The sequence below is a fragment of the Mrakia frigida genome (genome assembly GCF_051309035.1).
Source record: "Mrakia frigida strain ATCC 22029 unplaced genomic scaffold BDY24scaffold_18, whole genome shotgun sequence".
Classification (NCBI taxonomy): domain Eukaryota; kingdom Fungi; phylum Basidiomycota; class Tremellomycetes; order Cystofilobasidiales; family Mrakiaceae; genus Mrakia; species Mrakia frigida.
Window position 1 is genome coordinate 68,371 of NW_027481263.1, and position 27,195 is coordinate 95,565.

A 27,195-nucleotide genomic window follows, 5' to 3' on the forward strand; every position below is an offset into this window, starting at 1 on the left:
GATGGACTTCGGAGATCACTGCTGAGTTGAGTGAGACTTGTGAGTCCCGAGTCCTCCTCCTTTCCCCCGTCCAGGTCTACATCTGACTGAACTCTTTCCATATTCTCATCAACAGCCGTCGCCCGGGGTGGAGCCTTCTCGAATGAGTGGAAAATCGTTCGTGCTCTTTTGACGCGTCTTCTCCCCACTCCCTCGTTAACCTGCTCTTCCCGCTTCCATCCCAGTTCTACCAGTTCGCCGTCGCCACGGTCCTTCTGATAGGGAACTTGGTAATGACTGCTGTTGTTCTGCGAGGCTTCGGGAAGGGGTTGAAGGAGAGGGAGACGCGTGAGTCCGATTGTCTTTCTGCTGGCCGTCGTCGAGACTCAGAAGCTGAAGCTGGATTCTCGTCTTCATCGGCGCATCGGTAACAGAGCTTGTGGACCCTGGTGCTACCCAGCAGCTGGATCTGGTTCCTTGATACGATGTCTTTCTGTGATCTGACCGAGGGAGAAGTTGGCATCACGACGCGTTTTTGCCCTCATCTCATTTCATCAAGCTGTTCTCTGCCCTCCCTCCCATGCTCGCCTTGTTCTCTCTCCCGAAAGTTTGACAGATCTGCTCTGCGCTACTCCACTTTCCTCAGCGAACAAAAAACAAACCAAAAACAACGAGGACCAAATCAACTGCGCTGATCTTGAAAGCACGAGCTCGAGCTCAACCTTCCCTTCCTTTTGTCCTCCCAAACGCTCACCTTCGAACCCACCCCAGGCTCACCCACCAACACCAAAACTAGAAAAAGAACACGGAGAGAGAGAATGTGTCGATTAGTGAGTCCACGGCCGGAAAAAGGGAACAGGGAGGGAGGGAGTGGGAGGCGATGAAGGGAGGGGAGGAGACAGGCCAGGAGCATCCAGTGACCGAGCGAGCTCTCGTCGTCGCTCAAAGACCAGAGCTCAGAGTCTCCACCGAATGCTAGTGCTCTTGTTGAGGATCAGTGTTGTCCTAAAAGAGAGGAGGGGGAAGTGGGAGAGCTTCCGTCGTCGAGTCACCTCCTTCCTCTGAGCTCGAGCTCGTCATCCCCTCTCCTTTCCCTTCCTGCTGCTGCTCTCCTCACAGGACTTTAAGTCTGACTGGCATTTCGCTCCTTATCGCAGGTGGTATACAAAGGAAAAGACCCCATTCTGCTGGCTCACGTACGTCCCTCTCTCCCCCTCGCTCTTGCTCGTCCTCATCGACCCGAGTTTGGTTGAGCTCGACCCGAAGCTCACGCCCTCCCTTCCTCCGTCCTCCTTCCTCTGCCTTGCCTTCGCCTCAGCTCTTAACAAGACCGTTGGTCCATCTTCCTTCTGTAGAGGTGTGCGCAGTCGAAGGAAACGAACGCCTGAAGATCTTCACGTTTGGCTCTCCTCCTTCGGCGAAACAGAGCTCACAGCATTATCAAACAGTCGTACGCTTCCAAGTTGAGGATAGATTTGTCGAGGGGTGGGATGAATGCTGATGGGTGAGTCGCATGTCAGAAGAGAAGCGGGCGGGGGAGATGATTGGGGAGGGAGAGGGACGAGGTCAAAGGGAGGGAGAAGGAGGGAAGGCGAGCTCAAGCTCAATACTCCTTCCTTCCCTCCTCCTCTCATCCTTGCACTTTTCCTCCCTTCTCAACTTGAAACTCAACGAACTGACTCTCCAACCTCTTTCCCATGATGCAGATTTGGCGTAGGCTGGTACGAATCCCCGAACGGATCCCCTCCTTCGACACCTCCTGCTTCGTCCGACGAAGAAAGCAACGACGACGAGGATCAGACTGGGTGCTCTGGATGCAGTGACAAGAGGAGGCGGAGGAGGGAGCAGGAACTGGAGATGGAGGAGGAGGAGAGGGTTAAGCCTTGCATTTTCAACTCGGTCGTGCCGGTGAGTCTTGCAGAGTTGGTCTGAAGAAGGGAGGGAGGGAGAAGACGAAAAGAAGTGGTGCGAGATGGAGAAGAGATGCTGATAGATCTTAGTGGACTGTGTCGGTATGGACCTAGGCCTGGAACAACGAGAATCTTTCGAGGCTGGCGGAGAAGATCCGGTCGCCTTTGATCTTGTGAGTTTGCGAAGAGGGTCGCGTCGTTTCGTTTCGTTCCTCCTCGTCACTGACCCTTCCTTCCTCTTCTTCGTTCGTTTCATAGTGCTCACGTCCGAGCCTCAACGTCTGGAGCTCTCTCGGAACAGAACTGTCATCCTTTCTCGTTCGGTCGTCTCATGGTTCGTTCTCGTTTCCATCTCGACGCGTCTCTCCTCCTCTTCTCAACTGACTCGTTCCCTCCTTTCTCTTCGATATCTCTCCAGTGGATGCACAACGGAGGAATCGCCTCCTTCTCCAAGATTCGTCGTCGGCTTCAGGAGTCTCTGCCTGAGAAGTTATTCCTCTTCCCTCAAGGCTCGACCGACTCCGAATGGTCGTTCGCCCTCTTCCTGTCCTTCCTCCCTTCGCACCTCCTCTTCCCTCAAGCAACATCGTCACCCAACTTCACCGACTCATCTTCCAAGTCCTCAACTTCAACGCCTACCGCTCTCAACTCACCGAGTTCGAGCTCGACCTCCTCCCCTTTCACTCCTCTGATGCTTCAGACTGCCATGGTAGGACTCTCGCTCTTCTCACTTTCTTCTTCCTCGCCTTACTGACTCCGTCTCGTCCTCGCTTCCTTCCTTCACTCAGCTTCAAACGATCAACGCCCTCAACACCTTCACCCAGGCAGTCGGAGCTGAGGAACGTTCGCTCATGAACTTCTGCGTAACGGACGGGGAGAGCGTCGTCGCCGTTCGATACATCGATTCAAAGACGGAGGAAGCGGCAAGTCTCTTCTTCTCGACGGGGACGAGTTTTGTGAGTCGCTTTCTCTCCCGCTCTACCATTCCTTCTCGCTCTCTCGTCCCTCCAGCCTGACTCACTCCCTCCCCCCTCCCCTTCTTCCTCTCCCCTCCTCTCTTCCCTCGCACAGTCCGAATCAACGACCTCCTCCTCCACCTCCCCAACCTACCGGATGTCCCACTCCTCTCTTCGACCAGACCCTCTCGTCCTCATTGCCTCGGAACCGCTAACCTTCGAACGAAGCGACTGGATGGAAATCCCAAACAACACGATGGTTGTGGTGACGCCGAGGCTGAATCTCCTGATGATTCCGGTTGGTGGGGAGTTTTCGAGGAGCTAGGGTTGTAGAGAGGGGGGTGGGGGTGGGAAAGAGCGTGGGAGGGAGGACGGAGGAGAGGAGGAGAGGAGGGAGGAGAGGAGAGAGGAGAGAGAGAGGGAGTGTAGGCTTTTCGTGCGTAGGTTGTATCATTCTCGGTGTTATGCTCTAACGAGAGAAGGTAGCAAGAGCTGCGAGTACTTGGACCGGACTTGATCTCGTCTCTTCTGAACGAGAGAAGGGGAGACGTCACGACGCGTCGAGTCAACCGATTTTTTGCGAAGCGCTTGGACGATGAACTTTGCATCGGCATTGGAACAAGCTTCGTCGACGGTGAGGATCCTGGATTTGCAAGTTTCTTGAGTGTTCGAGGGAAGGATGTCATAGGGAAGTCGTGGTCGAGGGCGACGTGTCTTCAGCCCGCCTTTCGCCCTCTGCTCTCCTCCCGAGTCTGGGATCGACCTTGCTGAGAAAAAAAGAAGGGAGTTCGCCTCGCTTGTTATGCTCCAAAGATGAATGCAAGTAAATCTCGCTCCTTTCTATATCTACCGTCGTCAAGGAAGCTCTTGAAACTGACTCGACGACGACGACCTGCGCTCTCGTGTCCTTCTTTCCGCCAACCCTCACTCCCTTCTTGCCTCCAACTATGGCTCCCAAGGCTCCTCCTCCTCCCAAGGAGCAACTCGACAAGCCCGATGAAGTCCTTCAAGCTGTCGTTCTCGCAGATTCCTACAACCAGAGATTCCAACCTCTCACGCTCGACACTCCCAGGGTGAGCTTGATCTTCTCCTCCCCTTCGCTCTTCGAAAGCAGCTCGCTCTATGTATATGTCCCCACAACAGCTGACTCTCCCATCTTCCTTCTTCCCTCTCGTAGTGCCTTCTTCCCCTAGCAAACGTGCCTCTTCTGGAATGGACTCTCGAGAGTTTGGCGAGCGCTGGAGTCAAGGAGGTCATCGTCTTCTGTACCACCAAGGCTGAGAAGGTCAAGGCTTATATCGAGTGAGTACAGGTCTCGTTTATCCATCTGTGTTCCTTCTCAGCTTCTACTAGATCCTCGGAGTTGTGCTCGGCTCTGTTTTAAAGCTGACCGTCCTCCTCTCCTTCTCCTTCCTTTTGTTCTCCTTCGCCTCCAAAAGATCTCGTCCACCCTCCTCCCTTCACATCACCACTATCATTTCAACCTCAGCCCTATCCGTAGGAGACGCCCTTCGTATTCTGGACTCTCAAAAGGTGAGTTTTCGCTTCCGTTCAAGCTCGTCGACGAGAGAAGATCAAAGCTGAACGAGAGCTCGCTCTTTCCCTTCCTTCTTCAGGTCATCAAATCCGACTTTATCCTTCTCTCCGGAGACGTCGTATCGAACCTCAACCTCGAGGAAGCAGTAGAGGCTCATCGAGAACGAAGGAAGATCTCCAAGAATGCCATCATGACTCTGGTGGTCAAGGAGAACGGGTTGGGAACGAGATTGAGGTGAGCTTTGGGTTTCCCTTCCTCCCCTCCCTCGCCGTCTGCACCTTCGTCGAGCTCCCCACCACTATATACATCCCCTTCCTACTACGTACTTCCTCGTCGACGCTGACTTTATATTTTCCTCTTCTCCCGTGACCTTCCTTCCCTTGCCAGACCCATCGCCTCCTCCTCCCTCTTCGCCCTCTCCCCGTCGCCAGAGAACAAGCTCCTCCACCACGAACCCATCGGAGCCAAGCCTAGGAAGAAGAGACTCAACATCCCTGGGAAGATCTTCGATCCCAAGTGGGGAGAGGAAGAGATCGAGCTGAGGAACGATCTCATCGATTGTGGAATCGACGTCTGCTCGGTCGACGTGAGTCGTCGGTTTCGTGGCGTCGCCCCCTTCTTCCTCGACGCCGGTGTCTGACTTTTTCTTGTTCTATGTTCCACTCGGTTCGCCTCGTTCGTTACGACAGGTCCTCGACCTCTTCACCGAGAACTTTGACTACCAGTCCATTCGGCACGACTTCCTTCCTGGAATCCTCCAATCCGACCTCCTCTCCTCGACCATTCACGTTCACTTCGCTGGATCCGGATACGCTGCGAGAGTCTCGGATACGCTCAGCTACGATGCTGTCTCGAGGGACGTGTTGAGTCGGAGAACGTGGCCTTTGGTTCCCGACGGGAATCTGCCCGGGAGTGGGATGTGGGAGGGGAAGAAGGAGGGCTACGAGCTGAGAAGGATGGGAGTTTACGTGACGAGGAGTACGGTGCTGAGTCGGTGAGTCGACTTTTTTTTGTTTGGGCATGGCGGTCGTGGCGGTGTGCTACAATGGGGAAGATGGTAGGGGTCGAGATTCGAAGGAGGGAAAATCGACGCGACGCTCAGGCTCACTTTCTCTCCTCTGCTCTTCGTCTCATCTCCCTCTTCTCAGAACATGTACCATCGGACCCAACACCCTCATTGGATCTCAGTCCCACATCCACTCCTCTACCTCCATCCGCTCCTCCATTATCGGTCGAAACGTCACCATCCACCCTTCCTGCACCATCACCGATTCCTACGTCTGGGACGACGCCGTCATCGAGGAGGGATGCACGATCTCGCACGCTGTTATCGGAAAGGGAGTGAGAGTTGGGAAGGGAAGCGTCGTTGGACGAGGGTGCCTGATTGGAGATGGAGTGACGATCGGGGAGGGAGCGAGGATGGACGAGTTCACGAGGGTTGGGAGGAAGCCTTATCGAGAGGATGGAGAGGAGAGCGACGAGGAGGACGAGGACGATACGACGGATGAGGATGAGGACGTTGATGGGTTGACTGCTGGTGAGTTCATTCTCTCTTTTTAGTCGATGCTCGACGTCTCGCTTCGACTTTCGCTCGACGCGTCCGCTCACTTTGTTCTTCTTTCTCCCATCCCATTTTCACTTCCCCTTCTCTTCAGAACAACGATCCACCATCCTTGGAACCAACTCCCTCGGTTTTATCTGGCCGGAAGAAGGACACGACTCCGACAACGATTCGGATTCCGACTCAGAAGAAGATCTCCTCGAATCAGCACCCAACAAACGGCTCCTCCAACTCGGTCGCTCAACCTCCTCCCTCTGCCTCTCCGACTCCTCTGGAACCATCTCCGTCCTCTCCCAAGAATCCACACCTCCTTCGTCCCCTACCCAATCCGCAACCTCCTCTCAAGCAGCTCTTCCTACCTCTCATCTCTCGCCGCTCTCCCCATCGCAGGGAGCAGGACTCACTCTCGCTCTCGAGGTCGGAGATCAACCTGGCTTTAGGTCGGAGTGTATCGCTACGTTGGATCACGCGTTCGAGAAGGGAGGAGAGGTCGATACCGAGTCGATCGATTTCGCAGCGTTGCAGATCAAGTCGGCTAGGGCGACGACGAACGTTGGACCAGGGATTGTGAGGGACGTGGTGTTGGGTTACTTGGTTTCGAAGGTGGAAGGAGTGGAGCAAGGAGCTGGGAAGGGAGTGGTGAAGGTCAAGGCCGAGGAGCTGTTCGAGCAGTGGGGGCCGCTGTTGTCGAAGTTCGCAGAGGTCGAAGAGGAGAAGGTCGAGACGTTGCAGTTCTTGCAGGTGAGTTATCGGACCCCTCTTTCCCCTGCCAACTCTTCTTCTACACGTCGGCCCTTGTTTCTTGACCTCCTCGAGTTCGATTCGAGACGCGTCGCTGACCTCTTCTCTCCCTTCTCCCTCCTTCGCTTCGCTTCCAGAAACACTGCATCTCAACCAAATCCCTCCAACCCTACTACGGAGCCTTCCTCTCAGCACTCTACAACGCCGACGTCGTCGAAGCTTCGGATCTCGTCGCCTGGTACAAGCATCTCGGATCGAGGGAAGGAGCGGAGATGGAGGCGCTCGTACTCCAGGCGAGGCCGTTCGTAGAGCAGGCGGTAGAGAACGAGGAGGGTAGCAGTGAGGAGGAGAGTGATCGATGAGTTCCCACTCGACGTTCCTGTGTGTGGGAGCGGAAGAGAGTGAAAGGAAGAGGAAAGGAGATCGAACGGCGAGGAGGAAGAAGACGCGTCGTCCATTCTTGCTGGAGCTCCTCGTCGCCTAGATCTTGCACTCCTTCTTCTACATCGGCTCAGAGCTAATCTTTCATAAGGAAAGCCACAGCAGAAACGAAATGGTTCAAGATGCGTCAGTGTCTCGGAAGCAGAATGAAAGAACGAAAAACGGACGCGACGCGAAGCGAGGAGGAGGAGGAGGATCATAGCATAACTCGAGTTCGCAGTCGACTGAAGAAGCGAAAAGATAAAAACGTGGCGCGGGCAAAAATGTAGAGACAGACGAGGAGAAGATAAGAAGTAGGCGAGAAGGGATAGGTATGTAGGTCTGAAACGTCGAAGGGAAAAGGTTGAAAAAGGGCTATGTAGCACAAGCACGTCGGAGAGGGAGCTGAGCGTCTTTCTCTCCTCGACCTCAAAGAGCTCCTCCTTCGCTCGTTTTGAGAAATCAAAAGCCACACACGAGCTCTCGTCTACTATCTGCCGATCCCAGAAGTGTCAAATGTAGACCGAAATACTTACAACTATATCTCCTTCGTCGCCTGAGCCTCCCGAGCTGAAGGTCAGAAAACGAACGACCCACAGAGAGTCAGCATCGAGCACAAGGACCTCATTCTGCTAACCCCGCACGCTAGGTATACGAGGACATAGGCTCAGCGAAAGCTCTGAGTTGAATCGCTTCTCTTCTAGTTCCTCGAGCTCTGCTGGAAGTTGAGCGGAAGGAAGATGTTGAGCTCTGAAGGCCTCGAGCTTTGGGCGAAGGGCAAAGCGCTGGAGGTAGTATTCAGCCTCGTCGCAACCCAGGGCAGCAGCGAAGGAGGAAGCAGTAGGATCCATAGAAAAAAGGGTTTAAGAAGAGCGGGTAGAGTTGAGAGGAGGCAGAGAAGGAGGGGGGAGGGAGGAAGGAAAGGGACAAGTTCGTGAGCTCGACCTCTTCCTCCCTCTAACCGTTACGAGCTCCTCTCTCCCTCAATTCTATACTTTGCTCCATCTTTCTCCTCGGCCTCGCCCTCCAACTCTCCGGCAGCCAACAATTCTGCTTCCGAAACATCGCAGCCCTCCGGAAGTCAACCCTTTCCGTTGCTCTCTCTCGTTCCCCTCTCAACCACCACCTTCGTCGAACGAGCTATGCTCTCCTCCTCCCTTTCTCAAGCCAAAGGAACAGCTCTCGTCGCTCTTCCATGCGTTCCTCCGTCAACGAAGACCCAATCAAGGACCCTTCCTCGCCTTCCTCTCGAGCTACATCATGAGATCCTCAAGCGCATGGATCAGGAATCCCTCGGACGAGCTTGCTTGGTTTCCCTCGCCTTCCTCGAGCTCGCATCCCCCCTTCTCTACAGAGACATTGTCATTGGGAAACACCAATGGGATCTCCTCTTATGCCAAAGAGTGAGTCTTGGAGTCTTCTGCGTTCAAGAGGGGAAGAAGAAGGGAGCAGAGAGAAAGAGACGAGCTCACCACGCCTCCTCCTCCTCCTCATTCCTCGTTCCTATGGCAGCCCGAATCGACTGCACAAGATCAGTTGAAGAACTATCTCGACCTCCATCAGATCAAGACCATCACCTTCCTCATGGCCCAACCAGGAATGGATCAAATCGTCTGGGCATCACCCTTCATCCCCAGAACCGAGCGTCTTCCCGTATCTCGAGGACCGCTCAAACTCGAGACACTCGTCGTCGGATGCCTCGCAGGACTGGACTTCCCTTGGACCTCGATCTTCGGATCTCTCGACCCAGTCGCATGCGAGATCTTCTCCCTTCCCTCTCCCATCCAAACCCAAACGAAATCCCCTCTCTCCTCTCGACCAGCCCTCGCTCGAATCGACCTCGAAGGAGCACCGTGGCTAAACCTCGTCTCCCTCTCCTTCACCAACGTCGCCCCCGTCGGATTCCTCTCCAAAGCCATCTTCGCGCGTAGGCTTGACAGGATCCTTCCCTTCTCAGTCACCTTCGACCTTCTGGATCATTGGCCGCCGTGCGAGAACTTCGTCTACGCCCAGGACATGGCGAGACGCGTCGTCGAACAGGTTCTGGGAGGAGAGTTCGAGGACGAAGAGAGATCGCTAGCCGATCAGCTCTTCGTCTCTCCCCTCTTCGAGAAGCTGGTTCTTCGAGTGAGGTCGGAGAATCACGCTCGGTACATGCTGGATTGGTTGGTTTCGGGTTGGGCGATGGACGAGGTTTGGTCGGACGAGGTGAACAAGAGGAAGGGTCGGGTTTCGTTTGAAGTCGTTCCCGAAAATGTTTATGTGAGTAGCTCAGCTGCTTTCTGCTATCCTTCTTTGTCTATATTTATGAGCTGACCTTCGACTTTTCCCCTTCCTTCTCGCAGCAAACCTCGGCCGTCGTAAAATCCACCTCAGGTGGAGGTCCTCCTCCTCCTCCTCCTCCTCCTTCGAGCAACATCTTCGGCCTCGAGAACCACGTCATCGAGCTCCACGACGATGTATCCGAACCTCGTCTCACCAAGTCCTCTCCCGCGTCGGGTCCGAGCAACAACGATGGAGAATCGGCGGACGACGAGGATTCTTCAACCTCCTATCCTCGAACGACCCCGCCTGCCATCAACAATCCAGCTCCCACCGTCGAGAACCCGGAACCTTCATACGATCTCACCCTCTCGTCTCCTTCCTCCTCGTCGGCGACCTTGGATTCGGACGACTTCTACTCTTGAATCGGCTATCCCCTCTCGTCCCTCTCCTTCTGCATCACCGACCTTCCACCCTTTCCTGCACATCGGAACTCCTCATCAGGTATGTCAACTTACCTTTCATCTTCTACGAGGTCAGCTGTTCTTCTCTCTTCTTTTCATTGGCCGAGTCGCGTCGCTGACTCTGCTTTGCCCTCTCCATCTCCTCCAAGACGTCAACCCCAAGCACGTCGGCATCCTCTGCATTGACTTTCTACGCTCAAATTCTACTCGCATATATCGGGCCGTTGTATCATCACGTGAGTTGCCTGCTTTCTCTCGTTTCGGGGCGAAGGGAGGTACGACGCGACTGACGTCGAACTTGTTCTCTCCCTCTCCTTCCTCTTCAGCCCTCGGATTTTCTAGCACCCACCGCACCCTTTCTTCGTGTACCTGTATCTCTATCTAATTCGCTTCATCCCTATACTCGTTCTCAACAGCCCCTGCAAAGACCTCAAACATCCCTTGACTCGTTTTTGCCTCGACGCAGAGAAAGCTCGAAAGGCAGGCGCATCATAAAACATCCGTCGTCGTCCCTCTACACAAGGAAAAAGAAAAATGCCTGGTCTCCTCCAACGCCTCACCTCCTCCACCTTTCGACCAGCCCACCTCCCACCCTCCCGCTCCTCACGACCCACCACCCTCCCCAAACCAACCCTCCCACGACTCCCAACCCGATCGTCTCCACGACCTTCGTCACCAGATCCTTCTGCCAGTTTTCTCTCCTCAAAGCCTCAGCGTAGCCGACGTCAGGTCGGAAGGTGACCATGTGGTAGAGAGAAGTCCAGCGTTGGACGCGTCCTTGAGGGAAGGGGTTGGCTGGTGGCGGTGTTGAGGTCGAGGTTGGGGCTCGAGAGGAAGCTAGGGAGGAGAGAATCGCCGGAGAGGTTGGTGGTGGAAGGAGGAGGGAGAGGACGTGGTCGAGGTGGCGACGAAGGAGGTGAAGAGGCGAGAGGACCTTGGATTTCATTTCGTCGCTATGGTCACATCGACGTAAAAACAAGGCGTCAGGGAAGAGTTCATGAGAAAGCAAGGACCTGACGAAGCACGTGAACTCACTAATTGCTCAAAGCGAGCTGCAAGATAGCCTTCAGATCGTCCTTCCTGACCTCCGAAAACTCCTTCAACGCTGCTTCGAGATCGGACGTCGAGCCAGTCGTTCCAGTAATCGAGTGAGATGCGAGAATTGAGGCGAGTACTCGAACATCCTCAAGTCCACAGTTGAGGCCTTGACCGTAGAAGGGAACTGGGATATCGAAGAAGAGACGGAACGAGGTCAGCGAGACGAGACGCGTCGAGGGCAGGAGGGAGCAAGAGCGGACTAACCCATCGAATGACCAGCATCACCGAGCAAGACTCCTCCTCCAGATGGATAGCTGATAGGATCAACTGAGATGATGACAAGGGCTCCTCGACGAGCTGCCATGAAGTCGTCGAGAACGCGTTCCTCTCCCATCAGAGAGAGGATGTCAACTTGTGTTGGGTCTGGCGCCGAGGAGGAGGTACTGGTGGCGAGTGGAGGGGAGAAGTTCTTCTTGAAGAAGGCTCGGGCGAGTTCTCGAGTTGAGAGAGCTTCGATCGCAGCTGCTGGAGCGTAAAGACTGGGAGAGAGAAGACACGGGAGGAAGAAGGCGTCAGTGAGGGTCAAGAGTTAAAGAGAGAGAGTGCTCAATCGAGGAGACGTTTGAAAGGCCAGTAAGGTGGACATGAGAAGGAACGAACGTCATGGTGAAGGATTTATCCTGCAAGATATCGAGCAAAAAAGGAGCAAGAGGAAGTCAGCGCTCGAACCTACCGCTCGAGGACGACGAGAATCAATGCTTTCACTGACCTTGTTCGGCAGAGCAATCAGCATGAACTCGTGCCTCGGCCAGATATGGAGATGCTCAGGACTGATAGAGAACGTCGCAGCCTCTCCCGTCTCGAGGTTGGGAGGACCGGGAGGGAGGTTTAGCTCGACCCAAACGTGAGGGATCTGGGTTTGAGTGTAGGTCGCTCTGTTTCCATCGAACGAGCATCAGCAAGACATGTAGAATCAGCTCTCGTCATCCTCTACCTTTCCCACCGACGAAGAGAGCAAGGAGAAGGATGGACTCACGCCTGCACCCTCATCATCTCCTTCCTCACGACACTCCAGCTTCCATCCCCTCCCACGAGCAGATCCCAACCCGTCTCCTTCCCTTCCTCGATCCACCCTCCACCTCCACCAGACTCTCCCTTCGAAGACGACGATCCAGAAGGAGCCGCCGGGTAGACGGTTCTCGTCCTCCAGTCGACCTTTCCGACCTTTCGTTCGAAACGAACGGAGATGAGCGGGTGAGAAGCAGCGCGGTCGAGGATGGTGCTGGACAGGAGAGGTCGAGAGATCGAGTTGATGCAGGATCCATGAATCGGATCGTAGAGTTGAGAGTTCTGTCTGTAGACAAGTGAGTAGAATTGAACGAAACGAGTCAGCGAGGAAGAAGGGAGGGAACGGGAAGGGACGGGCAGAAGAGGGAGGAAGAAGATGGACGGGCGAGAAGAAGGAAGGAGAAGGAGAGAAGGAGATTACGAACTTGTTGCTGAAGTCCCAGATCATACGACCCTTCATGGGTAGGGAGAGATCTATAAAGTCCTTGACTGATGAAGCGAAGGGAGGAAGGAGAGAATGAGCTTCAATCTCGAAGGGAGGTGACAGGAGGAAGAGTCGTCGAGCTCACCAAGATCTGGTTCAACGCTCGCTAAAGCTGCTATTCCTCTCGAAGAGATGGCCAGATTCACAGATCTGGTAGGTTCAGCCTTCCCCTTCTCCGAGGAGGGGTCTGAGCGAGCAGGAAGAGAAGTGACAGAACGAGTCAGCCTCGAGAAGGGAGGGCTGAACGAAGAGGGAAGGGATCGAAAGCTGAACTGACCTGGTCTTCCTTCCCAGATCTCTACCTCCCATCCATTGTTGGCGAGCGAAAGAGCAGTTAGACATCCGACAGGTCCTGCTCCAATGACAATGGCTTTCTTCCGAGAAGGATCAGACATGGCTTTGAGGAAAGGGAGGGAGGGAGTGGTCGAAGTAGTTGGGGGGAGCACAACGAATCGGTCACCTCGGACGAGTCGAGTCACCTTTCCTTTTCCTTTCTCGTCAAAAAATCGAGCTGCTAATGTGCTTGATCTGGAAGAGTAATTCTTACGAGCCAGTGGGAGCCTGAAAACTTGGCGATCCTTCGCGAGGCCTGAAGCTGTCTTGATCCGACGTCCCTAGTCCGCTAGTCCCCTAGTTCTTGGTGCTCTTCCTTCCGTCTCAAAGCCCGGGAAGATCTTCGAAGATTGATAACAGAAAGAGTTTGAAATTAGAGCATCCGGAATCGAAGAAGCAACCTAAACCAAAGAAAAAAGAGAAGCCAAAGTCCTTCCAACAACAGTCGCGTCGCCTCCCTTCCTCCTGGAACCCTTTCCCTTCCCACCCTTCACCATTCTCTTCACCTTTCCAGCCCGTTTCGAAGCCACCTTCACAACCTTCGACTTTCTCCTCTGCTAGACCTCTCCGTTCTGGATCTGAAGCTGGGGAACCGGCTTCTCGACGCGTCGAAACCATTTGGGTGCTGAGGCGGCGGAAAAGGTGGTTTCGAGGGTTTGAGAGATGAGAGACGACCTGGACGGGTTGGAGGGAGATTCGGGAAGCGTTGGATACTCGTCGTCGAAGAGTGGAGGTGAGAGCTAGGTCCTTGATGCTGGGGGACCGGAGGAGAGTTCGAGAAGTGAGTGAGGACAGCTTGTCGAGGGAAGTCGGCTCGGGAGTTTCGACCAGTGTAGAGGTTCACAGAGATGAGCGATAAGGGTCCATCACCGAAGAGAGGTAAGTGCTAGGATACTGAGAAAGTTTGAGCTGAGGGAAGAAGTGGTTGGGAGTGAGGGTGTAGAGCCTGAAGAGGGACCGAAAGCGAACGAATCGAGCTCACAGCTTCCCTCCCTCCTGCCAACGAGCTTCATACGCCCGTGCTTTCGCACAGTTTGAAAATCTTTCCCACTTCCTTCTGTCCTACGAGCTCAACCGCCTCAAACACAAGGGCGGAAAGGCAGCTTGATTTGTTGTTTACGCGTCGACGAACCGACCGTCCTTGCCTCTCGCCCTCTTCGCCCCTCCCTCAACCTCCTCCCAGCTCTCTACACTGAGCTCTATCCGCCGTCTCATTCCTTCCCTCTTCCTTCCCCTTCTGTACCCATCTCCAGAGGGAGACAGACTTCCAACGCGTCTTGTCGGACTTTTCGAGCCTCGGGGACTTGAGAGCAGGCCGAGGGGCAGACGAAGAGAAGGAAAAACAGCTGCTGCACAACGCGAGAGTCGTGCGAAGAGGTTATGCTCGCTTAGTGAGACGGTCGGTCGGGTCGAGGGTGGGAGAGCAAACGGAGCTGCTGAGTGAGTGAAAGAGAGGGAAGAGGTGAGGTGAGCTCGAAGGTTGGGTCGAGTGGACGCGTTTATTTCCCTTTTTCCTCTGTTGTTGATTCGAGCTCAACGTGCAGCTTTGATGAGCTCGCAAGAGATGAAGAAACGCGAAAGCGAAACGATAAGCTTCCTTTCTACAGACCCAAAGTCTCGAAACGAGAGAATTTTCCTGCGAAAGAACGGGCATGACTCGCCGAGAATGAGGTCAGAAAACAGAGTCGTTTTCGGCACCCTTCGTTTTGCTCAGCTCCCTCTCCTCTTCTTTCTCTCCTCCGACTCCAACAACCTCAGCGAACCCTCTCCTCTCTTCTCTTCTCTTACCCACTCCTTCGTCGAAAAGGAACCAACTTTTCCCGGCCGCCTGAAATCAAAGCAGTAGGCCAAGCTCCCATCCCGCCTTACTCGCCTCGCCCATCTTCAACCTCCTCCCTCTCCCTTCCCTCGCTCTTCTTCCCCTCGCCTCTCTCTCTCGGACAAATTTCCTCGCTAGAAAGATGCCCTTCGGTTCTACGATGAAGGCTTCTACTCCTCTAGAGGTTAGTCACTTCCTCTCTCTCTCTCCAAGCGAAGGAAGGGCGAAAGAAGGGATACACCGAGGCCAAGGGCGAAAGGGTTGACCGTCGCTGACCGATCTGTCCTTTGCTCTCTTTCTCTACCGCCAGCCATCAAGAAGCCACAGTCCTCCAGCAACAGAATCTAAACGAGCTTTACCTCTCGGTGGAAAGAGTGTGAGTTCATTAGTGCTTTTTTTTCCTTCAAGGGAGGGAGGGAGAGGGAGGAGGAGAAGGGAAGGGAGTTGGGAGCTCGTCCTTCGTTTGAGTCGGGACGGTCCGACAAAGAGGCGAGCAGAGGGAAGGAGCAAAGGTCTTCTGCCTCTTCCTTCTTTCTTTGTTTCGATGGGGTTGGGAAGGACGGCCCGTCTTCCTATTGGGGCTCTGGTTCTCTTGGTAGAAGGGAGGGACCAGAGAGCAAGAGAGGGAGAGTCGACCTTTCCTTCAACGCCCTCCTTCTCTCTTCAAAGACCCGAGGAGGCCTGTCTTCCTTCCTTCCCTCTCCCCCAACGAGTTTCGATACGAGCTCCCCTTCACCTTCTCCTCACTATATACTCCTCGAGACCCATGATCGTCCCTTCACGTCTACAGATAGATTCTAACTCGTCTTCTTCCTTCTCCTCTCCTCCCGCCTCCTCCTCCTCCTCCTCGCCTTCCTTCCTCGTCAATCGTCATCCCTCCTCCTCCTCCTTCGCTCTCTCTCCTCTCTCTCCTCTACGACCTCCTCCTCCCTCCTCTCAGGCTCCCGTCTCTCCTGGATCCTCCTCTCCTCTCCTTCGACCTGAACCTCCTCGACCGTCGGGAATGCCAGCCAGCTCTCCGATGCACTCCAACGCTCCCTCCATCGCTCCCTCGACCAAGAAACCTGGATTCTTTTCGAAACGATCCGCTTCCGCCTTCGTCACTCCCTCTCCTTCAGCACCTCACTCGCCATCAGAGAAGGAGAACTCCACGAACCACCCTCACCAACCCAAGGAGAGATCTCACTCTGGCTTCTTCGGTCCGAGCTCGTCCTCCTCCCAACACCATCCTTCCCCTCCTCCCTCCTCCCACGCGACTCGTCACCAGAAGCACCACCCAGGTCCCCTCCACGACCTCAAACGGTTCCTTCACCACCACATCGGTCACCACGAGAACCATCCTCACAAGGAGCATCACGCCGTCCTCGGACTCGGACTCGAGAGCGGAGCCGTCACTCCTGGATCGGGAACGCATGGAACCCCTTCGAGAGCGCCGTCGATTCATCAAGGAGGAGGAGCTCACGATGGCATCGGTGGAAGCGTAGCTCACAAAGCCGTCCCAGAAGGATCGGCCAGCCCTTCCTCAGCAGGAATCGGAGCGTCAGGCAAAGAACCGCCTCTGCCTCCCGTCGTCGCTGCAGCCGTCGTCGACCACGTCAACAACAGTCAACAACCTCGCTCTCCTACCTCCCCAACCACGACCAAAGGACCCTCCTCTCCAGCTCAACCTCCTCGAGCTCCTTACATCCCCAACTCGTCCCTCCTCAAACCCTCGGGTCTCCCTGCCTTCCAAGCTCCCACACCTCACTCCTCCCAACCTCACACCCCTACCTTCGGAGGAACCCCTCCTCACTCCAACCTCGCTTCCTCCCTCCATCACCACAACCCTTCCCCTTCCCTCGCTCACGCAACCCAAGCTCACCTCTCCAAGAAGTACGGCAAGTGGGGAAGAGTCCTCGGATCCGGAGCGGGAGGAACGGTCAGGTTGATCAAGGGTCCGTCAAAGAGCGGAGGAGTCATCTACGCGGTGAAGGAGTTCAGACCCAAGAGGCTGGGAGAGAGCGAGAAGGAGTACCAGAAGAAAGTGACGGCCGAGTTCTGTGTAGGAGTGACCTTGAGGCACGTCAACGTGATCGAGACGGTGGATATTGTGAACGATCATGGGCACTACTACGAGGTTAGCAGCATGCAGTTACTCTTTTCTTTCGAACCTCGTTTCTCAGTATCTGTCGAACTTTGCTGACTTTGTTTCCCTCTTCTCCTTCGCTTCGTTCGTTCGCATCGCAGGTTCGTCTCATCTCTCCTTCCTTCCTTCATTCCTCTCCCTCCCCACCCTTCCTCTCCCTCGCTGACCTATCTCCTTCTTCTCTCTCCTTCAGATCATGGAATACGCTCCCTACGACCTCTTCTCCGTCGTCATGTCCGGCAAGATGACCCGACCCGAGATCTACTGCGTCTTCCGGCAGGTCGTCGACGGAGTCAACTACCTCCACGGAATGGGTCTCGCCCATCGAGATCTCAAACTCGACAACTGCGTCATGACGTCCCAGAACATCATCAAGATCATCGACTTCGGGACGGCGACGGTGTTCCAGTACCCTGGGAAGAACGAGGTCAAGGCGACAGGAGTGGTCGGGAGCGATCCCTACCTGGCGCCGGAGGTGTTGGGAGGGAAGGAATACGATCCGAGGAAGACGGATGTGTGGAGTTTGGGGATGATGTTTTTGTGTATGATTTTGAGGTGAGTTTGGGGATCTCAGCTTGGGTGGGAGGGAGGGAAGGAAGAGCAGGAGGAGAGAGGCTCGAGTTCGACTTCGTTTCCCTGACCTCCGCTTCTCTTTTTTCCTCAGACGATTCCCCTGGAAGCTCCCCGACCCCAAGACGGATCCCTCGTTCAAGGTATGTCCCCACTATCGTCGCCTCTTCAGCTCATCCGCACACTGCGTTTCGTTCGAGCTCTCGCTCAACTCGATTTCGAAACGCGTCTCGCTCACCTCTCTCTCTTCCTTCTTTGCTCCCAGCTCTTCGTCAACACCCACCCCGAGCTCTGTGGACCTCCTCGACCTCCTCCCGCTCCTCGAACAACCCACCATTACCACCACTCCCCTCTCTCCCAAGCTCCTCCTTCCCAAATCCTCGACGTCACCGACGACTCCTCCCTCTCCTCCGATCCCCAACGTCAACTCACCAAAACCTCCTTCTCGACCGTCTCCACCGCCATCTCCGACAGCAACAACACCCCGAACGGAGTCGGAGGATTCCCCGACCAGTCCAACGGAGCTTGGCTTCCTTCCTCCCAATCCACCAACCCAAGTCTCCTCACCTCAGAACCGGATCACAACTCCCTCGAGGAGGAGGACTCCCTCTCGGACGAAACTCGAGCCAAGTTGTTCGAGGAAAAGAAGAGGGAGAAGGACAGGATGAAGATGGCCCTCAAGGTGACGGCGATGCCCAACCCGGCGGATCTTCGAGTCGACGTGATGGCCTCTCCTCAGGAAATGGATCCAAGCGTCCTCACCTTCGATCGACCGGGATCGGAAACGACGAGCGAACCAGCTTCGAGAGCCGTGACTCAGTTGGATCATCGAGGAGCACCAGCCGGAACGGCGACGGGAGGTCCTCCTTCTCCTACGACTTCGCCTGGAGGAGGAGGAAGGAATCGTCAGGAGCAGGAGTTCGCAGATCAGCTTTCGAAGGCTACGATTGGACTTGTCGTTACTCCCTCGCCTCCTACTCCTAACGGAAACGGAAACGGAAACACGCTCACCGTCAACGAGCCTTCAGCAGGAACCGTTCGAGCTCGAGCAGCTACCTCCCCGGCCCACCACGGAGCTTCCTCCCCTTCCCTCACTCCTCTCCCTCCTCCTTCCACCACCCCTCACCCCCCAAAAACCTCCACCACCGCCCCTCCTCTCCCCAACATCGACAACACCGGCGTCGACTCCATCTTCCGCCTCCTCCCTCGAGAAACGCGTCCCGCCCTCATGGCCATGCTCTCCGTCGAACCCTCCATCCGATGCACTCTCTCGGACCTCCTCAAAGGAAGAGGGAACGACGTTCTCGTCTGCAAGTGCGGAGGAGTTGAGTGCGGAGGTGGGATGAACACTCCTCCCGTGTCGAACAGTCCTCCGAGAGGTTTGGAGGGTCTCGACGGAGCGGAGTGGGACACGGGGGACGAGTGGTTGAAGAGCATCAGTTGCTGTTCGCACTTCGGCGGGGCTCATACGGTTCATAGTCATGTGAAGATTGAGGCAGGGAGTGAGGAGAAGACGAAGAAGAGGTTCTTTGGTTGATTTCTGCGGTTCGGTTTCGTTTTTGATTTCGGTTTCGTTCAGCTCTCGACTTATCTCTCGCTTCGCTTCATCTGTTCCTCTCCCAGTAGCTTTTCCTTTCTGCTCTTCACTTCTTCTCATCTCTACCCTCAGCGTTTCTCTGTCTCTCTCTCTCTCTCTCTCATCTCGACGCGTCCCCTCCTCCTCCCTTAGCGTCTCACAACACGTCCTCCCTCTCCGTACAAACATACACACATCCCTCTTGGCTTTCCCCCCCTTAGCTTAGACTCTCACCTCGTTCGTATAGGTTTCTTTGCCCCTCGACTCTCGTGCCCTTTCTGATTTTCTGTTTCGTTCGCGACTTCGTTTCGAAGTCTTCGCTTTCGGCCTTCGTGTCTTGTACTTTTTGATCTGATTTGAGATTTTTTGCCTGCTTGCTTTGATCCAGGTGAGGTGGGGCGAAAGAGAGAGACTGGGAGAAAAGAAAGGCAGGGAGAGGAGAATGAGACGAGACGCGTCGGATATATGAGGAGCGAAGAAAGAGAGGGAGAGGGGGCATGAGATCGAGAAGAAGGAGATGTAAACCAACGGGAGATGGTAATCGAAGCATGTACAGAGGTGAAAAATGAGCCGAGACCCAGCCGGATACAACGAAGAAGAGAAGGCGTCGATACGACGACGCGTTCAGATTCCAGCAGCACGCCCACCTCCCCACTCAGCAGCTCGTACAGCTCCTCCCTCCACTCTAAGAAGCTTCTCTTCCTCATTCTGGAGACGCTCGCGTCGTTGGCGTAGCCGTGGCAGATGGCAGCCTTCTAGCCTTCTGGAAGACTTGAGCCTTCGAGACGACGCCGAATGCTCGAACGCGAGAAGGAGATCCGCTCTCACTTTCGATGAGCAAGCGAGAGGAACAGACAACAACATGCCTAACTCATCTAATGACCTCCTCGTCCTCCTCGAGCTGATCCTCCTCCAGCCCCTCCTCCCCTCGTCGCTCTCTCGCTTGGGTTTCCTCCCGTCTTCCCTTGCCCTCCAGCCTTCCTCGAGTAGTGACTCTTCCAGTTCCCTTTCTCCTCCTTGGGTGCCGACTTGTAGAGGTCGTCCAGCTTGCTCCAGTTGGGGTTCGAGCGAGGCATCGTCCAAGGGTGGTGAATGAACTCGGCGGGAACGGAAGCGAGAGAGGGAATCCACGTCTTGATGTAGTCTCCATTGGGGTCGTAGTCCTTTGCTTGCTCTGAGAAAGACGGAAATGGAATGAGAAGAAAGAAAGGGTCAGTTACGAGACAATGGGATGGAGGAAAGAAGATGTAAGCCGTCACGACGACGACGCGTCGAAGTTTGACCACCTTCCTCTTTCCTCCGTCTGATCGAGACTCACTGATAGGATTGAAGTAACGGTTGTCTCTCGGGTCCGTTCCAACTCCAGCTCCGTACTGCCAGTTTCCCCAGTTCGAGCTCGTATCGTAGTCGACGAGCTCCTCCTCGAACGTCTCCGCTCCCGCTCTCCAATCGACGAAGAGATCCTTGGTGAGGTAGCACGCCACGTTCTGCCTTCCTCGGTTGCTCTGGAATCCGGTAAGGCGAAGCTCGTTCATGTTGGCGTCGATAAAGCTGGAAGAGAGAGAAAGAGAGTCAGCGAAAGAGAGAGATGAACGAGGGGGAGCGAGGAAAAGGACTAACGGAACTCCTGTTCGACCCTCCTTCCATCGCTTCAGCGCGTCGGCTCCCTCGCGCTCGTCAGCGTACTTCCAGGTTGGAGCCTTGACGTTGGGATGGGTGATAGAGTTGAACCCGTCGATGTCGAAGAGCGTCGAACCGTACTTTTGGCCGACGAAGGTGAAGTAGTCACGCCAAAGACTTGGAGGAGGAGAAAGAAGGCGACGCGTCAGTTTGAATATCAGTCGTCTCTAAAGCCCAGCCATTTTACTCACAGCTCGAAGATCAACCAGTACCTGACGAGAGACAATGTGAAGAGTCAGTCAGTGCCACTCAAGGTGAGGTTTAAAGCAAAATTGCGACTCACGAGTCTTTCGTTCCATTTCCTCTAGGAGTCCACTTCTTCTCCCACTCCTTGATCTCCTGGGCAACCATCCTCGGACTCAAGCACCCCAAACCCAGCCAGGCACTAAACTTGCTCGAGTAGTCTGCTCCTACGAGACCATTCCTCGTCTGCTTGTAAGTCCCCAGAGGAGCTCGCTCGTTCTGACTCCCGCAATAGTGCTTCAGCCTCTCGATTCCAGACGTCTCACCTCCGACGAAGGGATGCGACGAAGACTTGTGAGGGAAGGGAGGGACGTCTCCGTTGGGGTAGAAGGGCTTGAGGAGTAGCGGGAGGAGATCCGAGAGGGTGGAAGGGGGAGAGAAGGTCGAGGAAGAGGTCGAGTCGGGGAGGGAGGGGAACGGAGGGAGGGAGGTGGGAGTTGGGAGACACGACCGGATCATCACGTCTGGACCGAGGCCTTCAACGGATTTACGGAAGTTAGTGAAGACGTCTGGAGTTTCAGATATCTTGAACGGGAGATCCGAGGGGTGGACGAGAGTTTTTGAGCCTTGGAGGAGGGTGAGAGTGAGGGAGGGAGAGAGGTTGGAGAGGGCGTTGGAGAGACGAGTTTCGACGGTGATTTCCTCGGTGGTAGTCTAGGGAGAAGAAGGAAGGCAGATACCAGTAAGCTCGCTGTTCAAAGCTCATTTGACGTGACGAAAAGCGAAAGAGAGACGAACCTCCTTTGCGGCGAACACGCCCTCGACATCCATTCCGGCTGCTCTGATCTCTCGAACGAGATCGGCGACAGCTGTCTCAGGGAGTCCATAGTCGATTCGAAGATCCGACTTGAGCTTTTGAAGGCTGGCTTTGAGGTCGAAGACGCTCTCGGCGAGAAACCTGAACGGGCGAAGAAGAAGACGGTCAACGATCTGCAGCGAGCTCGTCGCCGATTCTATGAAGGCAGAAGCAACCCCAAGGCCTCGTAGCGCATACGAGAGGTAGGTAGAAATAATCGAACTCACTTTACTCGGTTTCCACCGCATCTCCAAGTCTTCAAGACCCGCGATCTAGCCTCTCCCAACCCGTCGCTCCTCTTGAACCCAGGCAAGGACGAGAGTTCTACTACTCGCTCGTCAAAGACGAAGATCGGCAGGACGTGAGTGATCTTGCGAGATTTGTTGGTGGGAGGTTGAAGGAGGGGGTTGTCGTGGATTCGAAGGTCGCTGCAAAAGGGGGGGGGGAAGGAAGGCAACGGTGAGCTCGAGTTTGGGATCGAGAGTCGAGAAGCAGGGAGAGCTGGAGCTCACTTTCGGAAGAGCAGGATCGCCACGTTCTTTTTGGCGACAGGAGCAGACATCTGAGTGCGTTTCGAGGGTGCTGTGGGTGGAGAAAAAGGCGAGAGGGAAGCAAGGGAGGGAGTGGTGGTTTGAGTCGAAGGGACCAGGGAGGGCTGAAAGCGGGCGAGATCGAGTTGAACAACTGTGGAGACGAATGATGTCACTTTTCAGCAGCGAGAAGATTTTCGTATCTTGAGAGGAGACCCGAAGAAGGAGGTCGATTAATTCTGTGATCCCGCAAAGGTTCGAAAGGTGACGGGAGCGGTCAAAGAGGAGCAAGAGGAAGGGAGGAAGAAACGTCGAAGCTCACCGTCTCTCTCCTCCCTTCCCCTCTCCCAACCCTGCGAAGTCTGACAGACTGATCGCTTGGAGTAAAAAATCACCAGAGTTCAATAATCACCCAGAGCGTCGAATCGAGCTCGAAAGCTAGTCCTTGACCTGAGAGGACCCTCGTCGTTGAGAAGGAAGGCCGAAGAGATGAGCTCGACTCCTCTCTTTCCTCTCCTTCCCCACCAACTTCAACGCGCTCTCACGGCCTACAAGGACCACACGTTGATTCTTCGATTCTTCACGGTTGCTGTATCTTCCAACGTATGACTCGGAACTTTCTGCGTTCTTAACTGGAAGGGAAGACCCTTCAGATCGAGAAGGACGGGAAAGAAGATTGGTGAGCTCGCACTTCCCTTCCCTCCCTCCTCCTTGGGCCCTCCCTCTCGCCTCTTTTTGCCCATGCTCCCTCTCTGTCTCTACAGCCGAAACGAAAAAGTCCATCAACTGACTCTGTTTCTTTTCTCGACTTTCAGACCCCATCTCCTTCGTAGGAAATCGAGTTCAACGAGCTCACAACTCCTCTCCATCGACTCTCCTCCTCGACGGCTCTCGTCGTTCGTTCTGAATCGACCTCGATTCACCCCCAAGCTCGTTAAACACTTCGGAACCTCGCCGACCGTCCCGCATCTCATCTCTAGATCGGCTCCGGATCCGGACCAACCTTCTCTCTTCTGCGTCCTTCGACTCCCTCTCCAATCTCGACGCGGACCGAACCTCGAACCAGCCTCTCCTCCGAACTACAACCAAAGAATCAATGTTCTGGTCTGTTCCCTCACATCGGCTAGGTTAGCGAGTTTACCCCCGTTGCGGTTGAGCTTCCTTTTCTTCTGCCTCCCGACTGGCTGATATGTCATTCTACGTCCTTCCTGGAAACGAGCGAGGAGAAACACCGGACCCTTTCCTTTCCTTCTCTTTTAAACCTCAACCACATCTCTGACCAGCTAACAAACACCACCACACACACAACCACTAACACACTATTTCGAACATGTCAATCGCACTCAGAAGTGGATACCTCATGCCTCTCGTGAGTCGTCCTCGTTTCGTTTCGTTTCGTTCGTACGAGTTTGGTTTCTTCGAGAGCTGACCTTCTTCGTTCCTTCCTCTCCCTTCTTCCCTCGCCTCTCTCTTCGGCCCTCGATGCTCTCTACTAGGTCGGTATGGGAACCTGGAAAGTCCCCAAAGAGGACGCAGCCGAGTCAGTTCTCTCGCCGATCCATCTCTCCCCATCTCCCCGACCTTCTTTCTTGCTCACGCTCTTCCTTTCCCTACAGCACGATCTACAACGCCATTCGAGTAGGCTACCGTCTCTTCGATGGAGCCTGCGACTACGGGAACGAGAAGGAATGCGGAGAAGGAGTCGCTCGGGCGATTAAGGATGGACTTGTAAAGAGGGAGGATCTGTGTTCGTCCATCTCTCTCTCTCTCTTCGTCGTCTTCTTTTTTTGAAGCTGATGTGCTCTCTCCTTGGTTGTTCAGTCATCACATCGAAACTATGGAACACTTTCCACGCGAAGGAGCATGTCCTTCCGATGGTGAAGAAGCAGCTGAAGGATTGGGGACTTGAGTACTTCGACCTTTATCTAATTCGTCAGTACAGAGTTCCTCACGCTATTCTTCCTTCTTGAAGAGCTGATACGGCCTCTTCTTTAATTTCGATTCGTCTACAGATTTCCCGATCGCTCTAGCGTACGTCTCCCTTCTCCTTCCCGTCCGAGACGCGTCGTCGTCGCCTCCCTCCCTCCCTCGCTGACCTCTCCTCCCCCTCCCCTCCTTCTTCTTCACAGCTACGTCGACCCTTCCGTCCGCTACCCTCCCGAGTGGGCCTTTGACGGCAAATCCGAGTTCAAACTCCAAAACACTCCCTTCCAGGAAACCTGGCAGGCTCTCGAGGAGGTCCACAAGCTCGGACTCGCTCGGGATATCGGATTCGCCAACGTTGCTGGGGTGCTGCTTTGCGATGTGATGAGGTTAGTGTGGGTGGGGATGATGCCGAGACTATAAAAAGAGTCTTTGTTCTGACGAGCTTCACGGTTTCGTTTCGTTTCGTTGTTCAGATACGCCAAAGTCCTGCCTGCCATCCTCCAGATCGAGCACCATCCTTACCTCGTCCAGCAGTACGTTCCCTTCCCTCTCCCTCTTCTCCTCTCCTCTTTCTCCCGCTAACCCATCTCCCTCCCTCCTACCAACCCACCCCCGTCGTTCTCCCAGACCCCTCGTCGACCTAGCCAAACAGTTCGGTCTCGCCCTCACGGCCTACTCCTCCTTCGGTCCAGCCTCCTTCATCGAAATCGGATGGGACAAGAACACCGCTAGTCTTTTCAAACACCCTCTGATCGGGGGGATCGCGAAGGCGCATGGGAAGAGTGAGTGCTGGACGCGTCGATTCGGATTCGATCTTCCCTTCCCTTTTTCTTCATTCGATTGCTAACTACATCCTTCGTCTCTTGTTGACTCTAAACAGCTGCAGCTCAGGTTCTGCTGAGATGGTCTACTCAACAGGGGATAGCTGTGATTCCGGTTCGTTCCTCCCTCTTCCTCTTCTTCTCTCTCTCCCTCTTCCTCTCCCTCCCTCCTCGTTCTCTTCCCTCGTCTAACACCCCCCCTCCCCCCCCCCTTCCCCTTTCACACACAAGAAATCAAACTTCCCAAACCTCATCACCGAAAACCTCACCCACGTCGACTTCAACCTCACGGCGGAAGAAATCAAGGCGATCTCGGGACTCGATCTCGGTCTCAGGTTCGTTCCCTTCTCTCTTCTTCTCTCGTCGAAACGAACGAAAAGAAGAAACTGACTTTGTTTTGGGTGGTAAAGGTTCAACAACCCCGTGGCGATCGATTCGAGGTTTGGGATTTTCGCTTGACGAGCTCGACGCGTTGAGGTCCATGGAGGAGGAGGAGGAGGGGGAGAAGGGAGGGAGAGAGATAATCGTTACGTTACTTTTTAACATAGCCTTCGATGCATGATTATGACATCTAAGTTTTCTTTCCGGGATATCGTTGCTGTGGGGTGAGAGGGAGAGGGAAACGAGGGAAAAAGAGGACGACGACGAGCTCAGGACGAAGGGAGTCAGTCGAGTAAAAGTCGCTGGCTCTCGCTTTGATTTCTTTTTCTTTTCTCTGGGGGATCAGCCTACAAGGTTAAGTATCTGGGATGAAAAGTCTGTGAAGAAACGACCTCGAGCCGACTTTCCTCCTCCTCCGAGTGACGTGTCGATTTCGACCAAGTCGCAAGGGACGAGTTGATCTTTCAACGACCAGCCTCCCTCAGCGCTTCTTCCCTTCTCTTTCACATTACGTTAACGAGGGCTTGACGAGTCTCTGGAACACACACTCGGTGAGTTGTTGTTCGTTGCTCTGGGACCTTTGGGTGAGAGAGGGGAGGGAGGGAGGAAAGGAAGGGAGAGATCGGACTTGACCTTCGGTTTGAAGCTCGATGGGATCTACATAGCTGGGAGAGAAGGAGGGATGCTGCTGGAACGAAGGGGGGTTCAGGGGCGGAGGCAGATTTTGCGACCGAAGAGATGTTTAATCTCCGCTAAGAGTCCCGAACCGTTCGAGAAAAAGGAAGAACCCCTCTGAATCAAAGCGTCGAGCTGACCTTCCCTCCCTCCTCCTCCCAGCTCCCAAACGGCCACGATGCTCCCCTTCTCCCTTCTCCTCCTCCTCGCCTCCTCCTCCACGCTCACGCTCGCTTCCATCCCGCCTGATCCCTTCTCGCATCCTAAATACTCTCTCTCGTTCCTGAACGATCTTCCGATCGAACACTCGCAAGCTCAACGATGGATCCAGAACGGCCTTCCTTCTTCTTCATCAACAACAGGAGTGGACGTCTTCTTTGGAGCTGTGGAAGGAAGAGGAGGGGAGAGGGAGAGGATGGAGATTGAGGAGAAGCAGGAGGAGGAGGTGGTTGAGAATCTTGTACGAGAAGGAGAAGGAGATGAGCTCAACAACCTCTCTGGCGATGAACTCGACCAGATCATCCTCTCCTCACCTTCAACCCCACCACCAGATCTCCAAGACTCCTTCCCTCCCACCTCCTCAACCTCCAACTACACCCTCCAACATCTCCTCCTCCCTCCAGGTCCAAGATCCTACCTCTGTCTCCTCCCTCCCCCTCCCCCTCCTCCTCCTCACCCGCTCTCAGCCCTCCCTCCTCCTCCGCCCATGGATCCTTCCCTCCCCGACAAGCTGTTGACTCATTTGAAAGGAGGGTGTTTGTATGTCAGTAGACTAAGAGATAGAGTTTTGTTTTTCAAACGGGTCTTGGAAACGGAGAAACGACGGCCACTGACTGTTTTCTTCTTCTTCGTTTCGTTTCGTTTCGTTTCGTCGTCGTCGTATCAAGATCAAACAAGGATGGTTCACCTACGCTTACTGCCATGGATTGGAAGTCAGACAGTTCAGAGCGGCTCCTCCTCCGTGGCCTCCTCTTCCGGGAGGTTACGTTCCTGCGATTGATGCGACTGTGAGTTGTCGTTTCGTTCGAGACGGTCGCTGGCTTTGTTCGTTCAAGACGAGACGAGACGAGGACGGAACGCTGACTTTCCTTTCCTATTCTACAAGTACGACGACTACACTTTAGGAGTTCGTATCCTCTTCCTCTCCTCTTCCTCTCATCTCTTCCTGCTCCCTTCCCTCCTTGCTAACAACCCCCTCCCCCTTTCACAGCGAGCAGCAGCCGACCTCAACGCCGATCAGAACCTCCCTCCCATCGCTCTCGGTCGAGGAGCAGGTCAGCGCTACCTCGTTCAGAGATGG

At 54.7% G+C, this 27,195-nt stretch overlaps 8 protein-coding genes across 8 annotated transcripts; 6 read left to right on the forward strand and 2 right to left on the reverse strand.

The window, feature by feature from the left end:
• The first annotated feature begins 719 nt into the window (after window positions 1–719).
• On the forward strand, window positions 720–3,187 carry DUG3 (glutamine amidotransferase subunit DUG3). Its single transcript, XM_076640746.1, has 10 exons — window positions 720–809; window positions 1,137–1,175; window positions 1,298–1,311; window positions 1,406–1,483; window positions 1,686–1,887; window positions 2,004–2,062; window positions 2,148–2,223; window positions 2,308–2,598; window positions 2,678–2,845; window positions 2,961–3,187. Exons 1-10 carry the CDS (start codon window positions 798–800, stop codon window positions 3,168–3,170), a joined length of 1,149 nt encoding a protein of 382 aa, XP_076495923.1. The 5' UTR covers window positions 720–797; the 3' UTR covers window positions 3,171–3,187.
• Window positions 3,188–3,690: 503 nt separating this feature from the next.
• GCD6 (translation initiation factor eIF2B catalytic subunit epsilon) lies at window positions 3,691–7,316 on the forward strand. Its single transcript, XM_076640747.1, has 9 exons — window positions 3,691–3,918; window positions 4,023–4,147; window positions 4,285–4,378; window positions 4,462–4,616; window positions 4,770–4,968; window positions 5,072–5,376; window positions 5,531–5,919; window positions 6,038–6,684; window positions 6,822–7,316. Exons 1-9 carry the CDS (start codon window positions 3,793–3,795, stop codon window positions 7,044–7,046), a joined length of 2,265 nt encoding a protein of 754 aa, XP_076495924.1. The 5' UTR covers window positions 3,691–3,792; the 3' UTR covers window positions 7,047–7,316.
• A 2,169-nt stretch (window positions 7,317–9,485) lies between these two features.
• On the forward strand, window positions 9,486–10,417 carry BDY24DRAFT_390983 (uncharacterized protein). The gene is made up of 3 exons (XM_076640748.1): window positions 9,486–9,901; window positions 9,980–10,066; window positions 10,157–10,417. The coding sequence occupies exons 1-3, from the start codon at window positions 9,562–9,564 to the stop codon at window positions 10,213–10,215; spliced, it is 486 nt and encodes a 161-aa protein (XP_076495925.1). The 5' UTR covers window positions 9,486–9,561; the 3' UTR covers window positions 10,216–10,417.
• On the reverse strand, window positions 10,387–12,815 carry BNA4 (kynurenine 3-monooxygenase; the record flags this gene model as incomplete). The annotated part of the gene is made up of 9 exons (XM_076643491.1): window positions 10,387–10,783; window positions 10,866–11,052; window positions 11,133–11,407; window positions 11,529–11,548; window positions 11,638–11,803; window positions 11,905–12,222; window positions 12,362–12,425; window positions 12,506–12,607; window positions 12,698–12,815. The coding sequence occupies 9 exons, from the start codon at window positions 12,813–12,815 to the stop codon at window positions 10,387–10,389; spliced, it is 1,647 nt and encodes a 548-aa protein (XP_076495926.1).
• Window positions 12,816–15,393: 2,578 nt separating this feature from the next.
• Window positions 15,394–18,386, forward strand: BDY24DRAFT_390989 (kinase-like domain-containing protein). Its single transcript, XM_076640749.1, has 3 exons — window positions 15,394–16,688; window positions 16,891–17,252; window positions 17,362–18,386. The coding sequence occupies exons 1-3, from the start codon at window positions 15,576–15,578 to the stop codon at window positions 17,933–17,935; spliced, it is 2,049 nt and encodes a 682-aa protein (XP_076495927.1). The 5' UTR covers window positions 15,394–15,575; the 3' UTR covers window positions 17,936–18,386.
• A 1,163-nt stretch (window positions 18,387–19,549) lies between these two features.
• BDY24DRAFT_390996 (DNA photolyase, FAD-binding/Cryptochrome) lies at window positions 19,550–22,561 on the reverse strand. Its single transcript, XM_076640750.1, has 9 exons — window positions 22,415–22,561; window positions 22,075–22,331; window positions 21,790–21,990; window positions 21,505–21,664; window positions 20,807–21,420; window positions 20,715–20,735; window positions 20,464–20,640; window positions 20,162–20,394; window positions 19,550–20,017 (listed from the first exon to the last, which is right to left on the reverse strand). Exons 2-9 carry the CDS (start codon window positions 22,122–22,124, stop codon window positions 19,719–19,721), a joined length of 1,755 nt encoding a protein of 584 aa, XP_076495928.1. The 5' UTR covers window positions 22,125–22,331; window positions 22,415–22,561; the 3' UTR covers window positions 19,550–19,718.
• Window positions 22,562–23,244: 683 nt separating this feature from the next.
• On the forward strand, window positions 23,245–25,543 carry BDY24DRAFT_77314 (Aldo/keto reductase). Its single transcript, XM_076645123.1, has 11 exons — window positions 23,245–23,461; window positions 23,589–23,632; window positions 23,709–23,839; window positions 23,914–24,024; window positions 24,105–24,123; window positions 24,222–24,404; window positions 24,492–24,551; window positions 24,646–24,800; window positions 24,899–24,954; window positions 25,071–25,174; window positions 25,250–25,543. The coding sequence occupies exons 1-11, from the start codon at window positions 23,423–23,425 to the stop codon at window positions 25,296–25,298; spliced, it is 951 nt and encodes a 316-aa protein (XP_076495929.1). The 5' UTR covers window positions 23,245–23,422; the 3' UTR covers window positions 25,299–25,543.
• Window positions 25,544–25,809: 266 nt separating this feature from the next.
• BDY24DRAFT_77501 (PRKCSH domain-containing protein) lies at window positions 25,810–27,140 on the forward strand. Its single transcript, XM_076645128.1, has 2 exons — window positions 25,810–26,658; window positions 26,783–27,140. The coding sequence occupies exons 1-2, from the start codon at window positions 26,074–26,076 to the stop codon at window positions 27,017–27,019; spliced, it is 822 nt and encodes a 273-aa protein (XP_076495930.1). The 5' UTR covers window positions 25,810–26,073; the 3' UTR covers window positions 27,020–27,140.
• The last annotated feature ends 55 nt before the right edge of the window (window positions 27,141–27,195 follow it).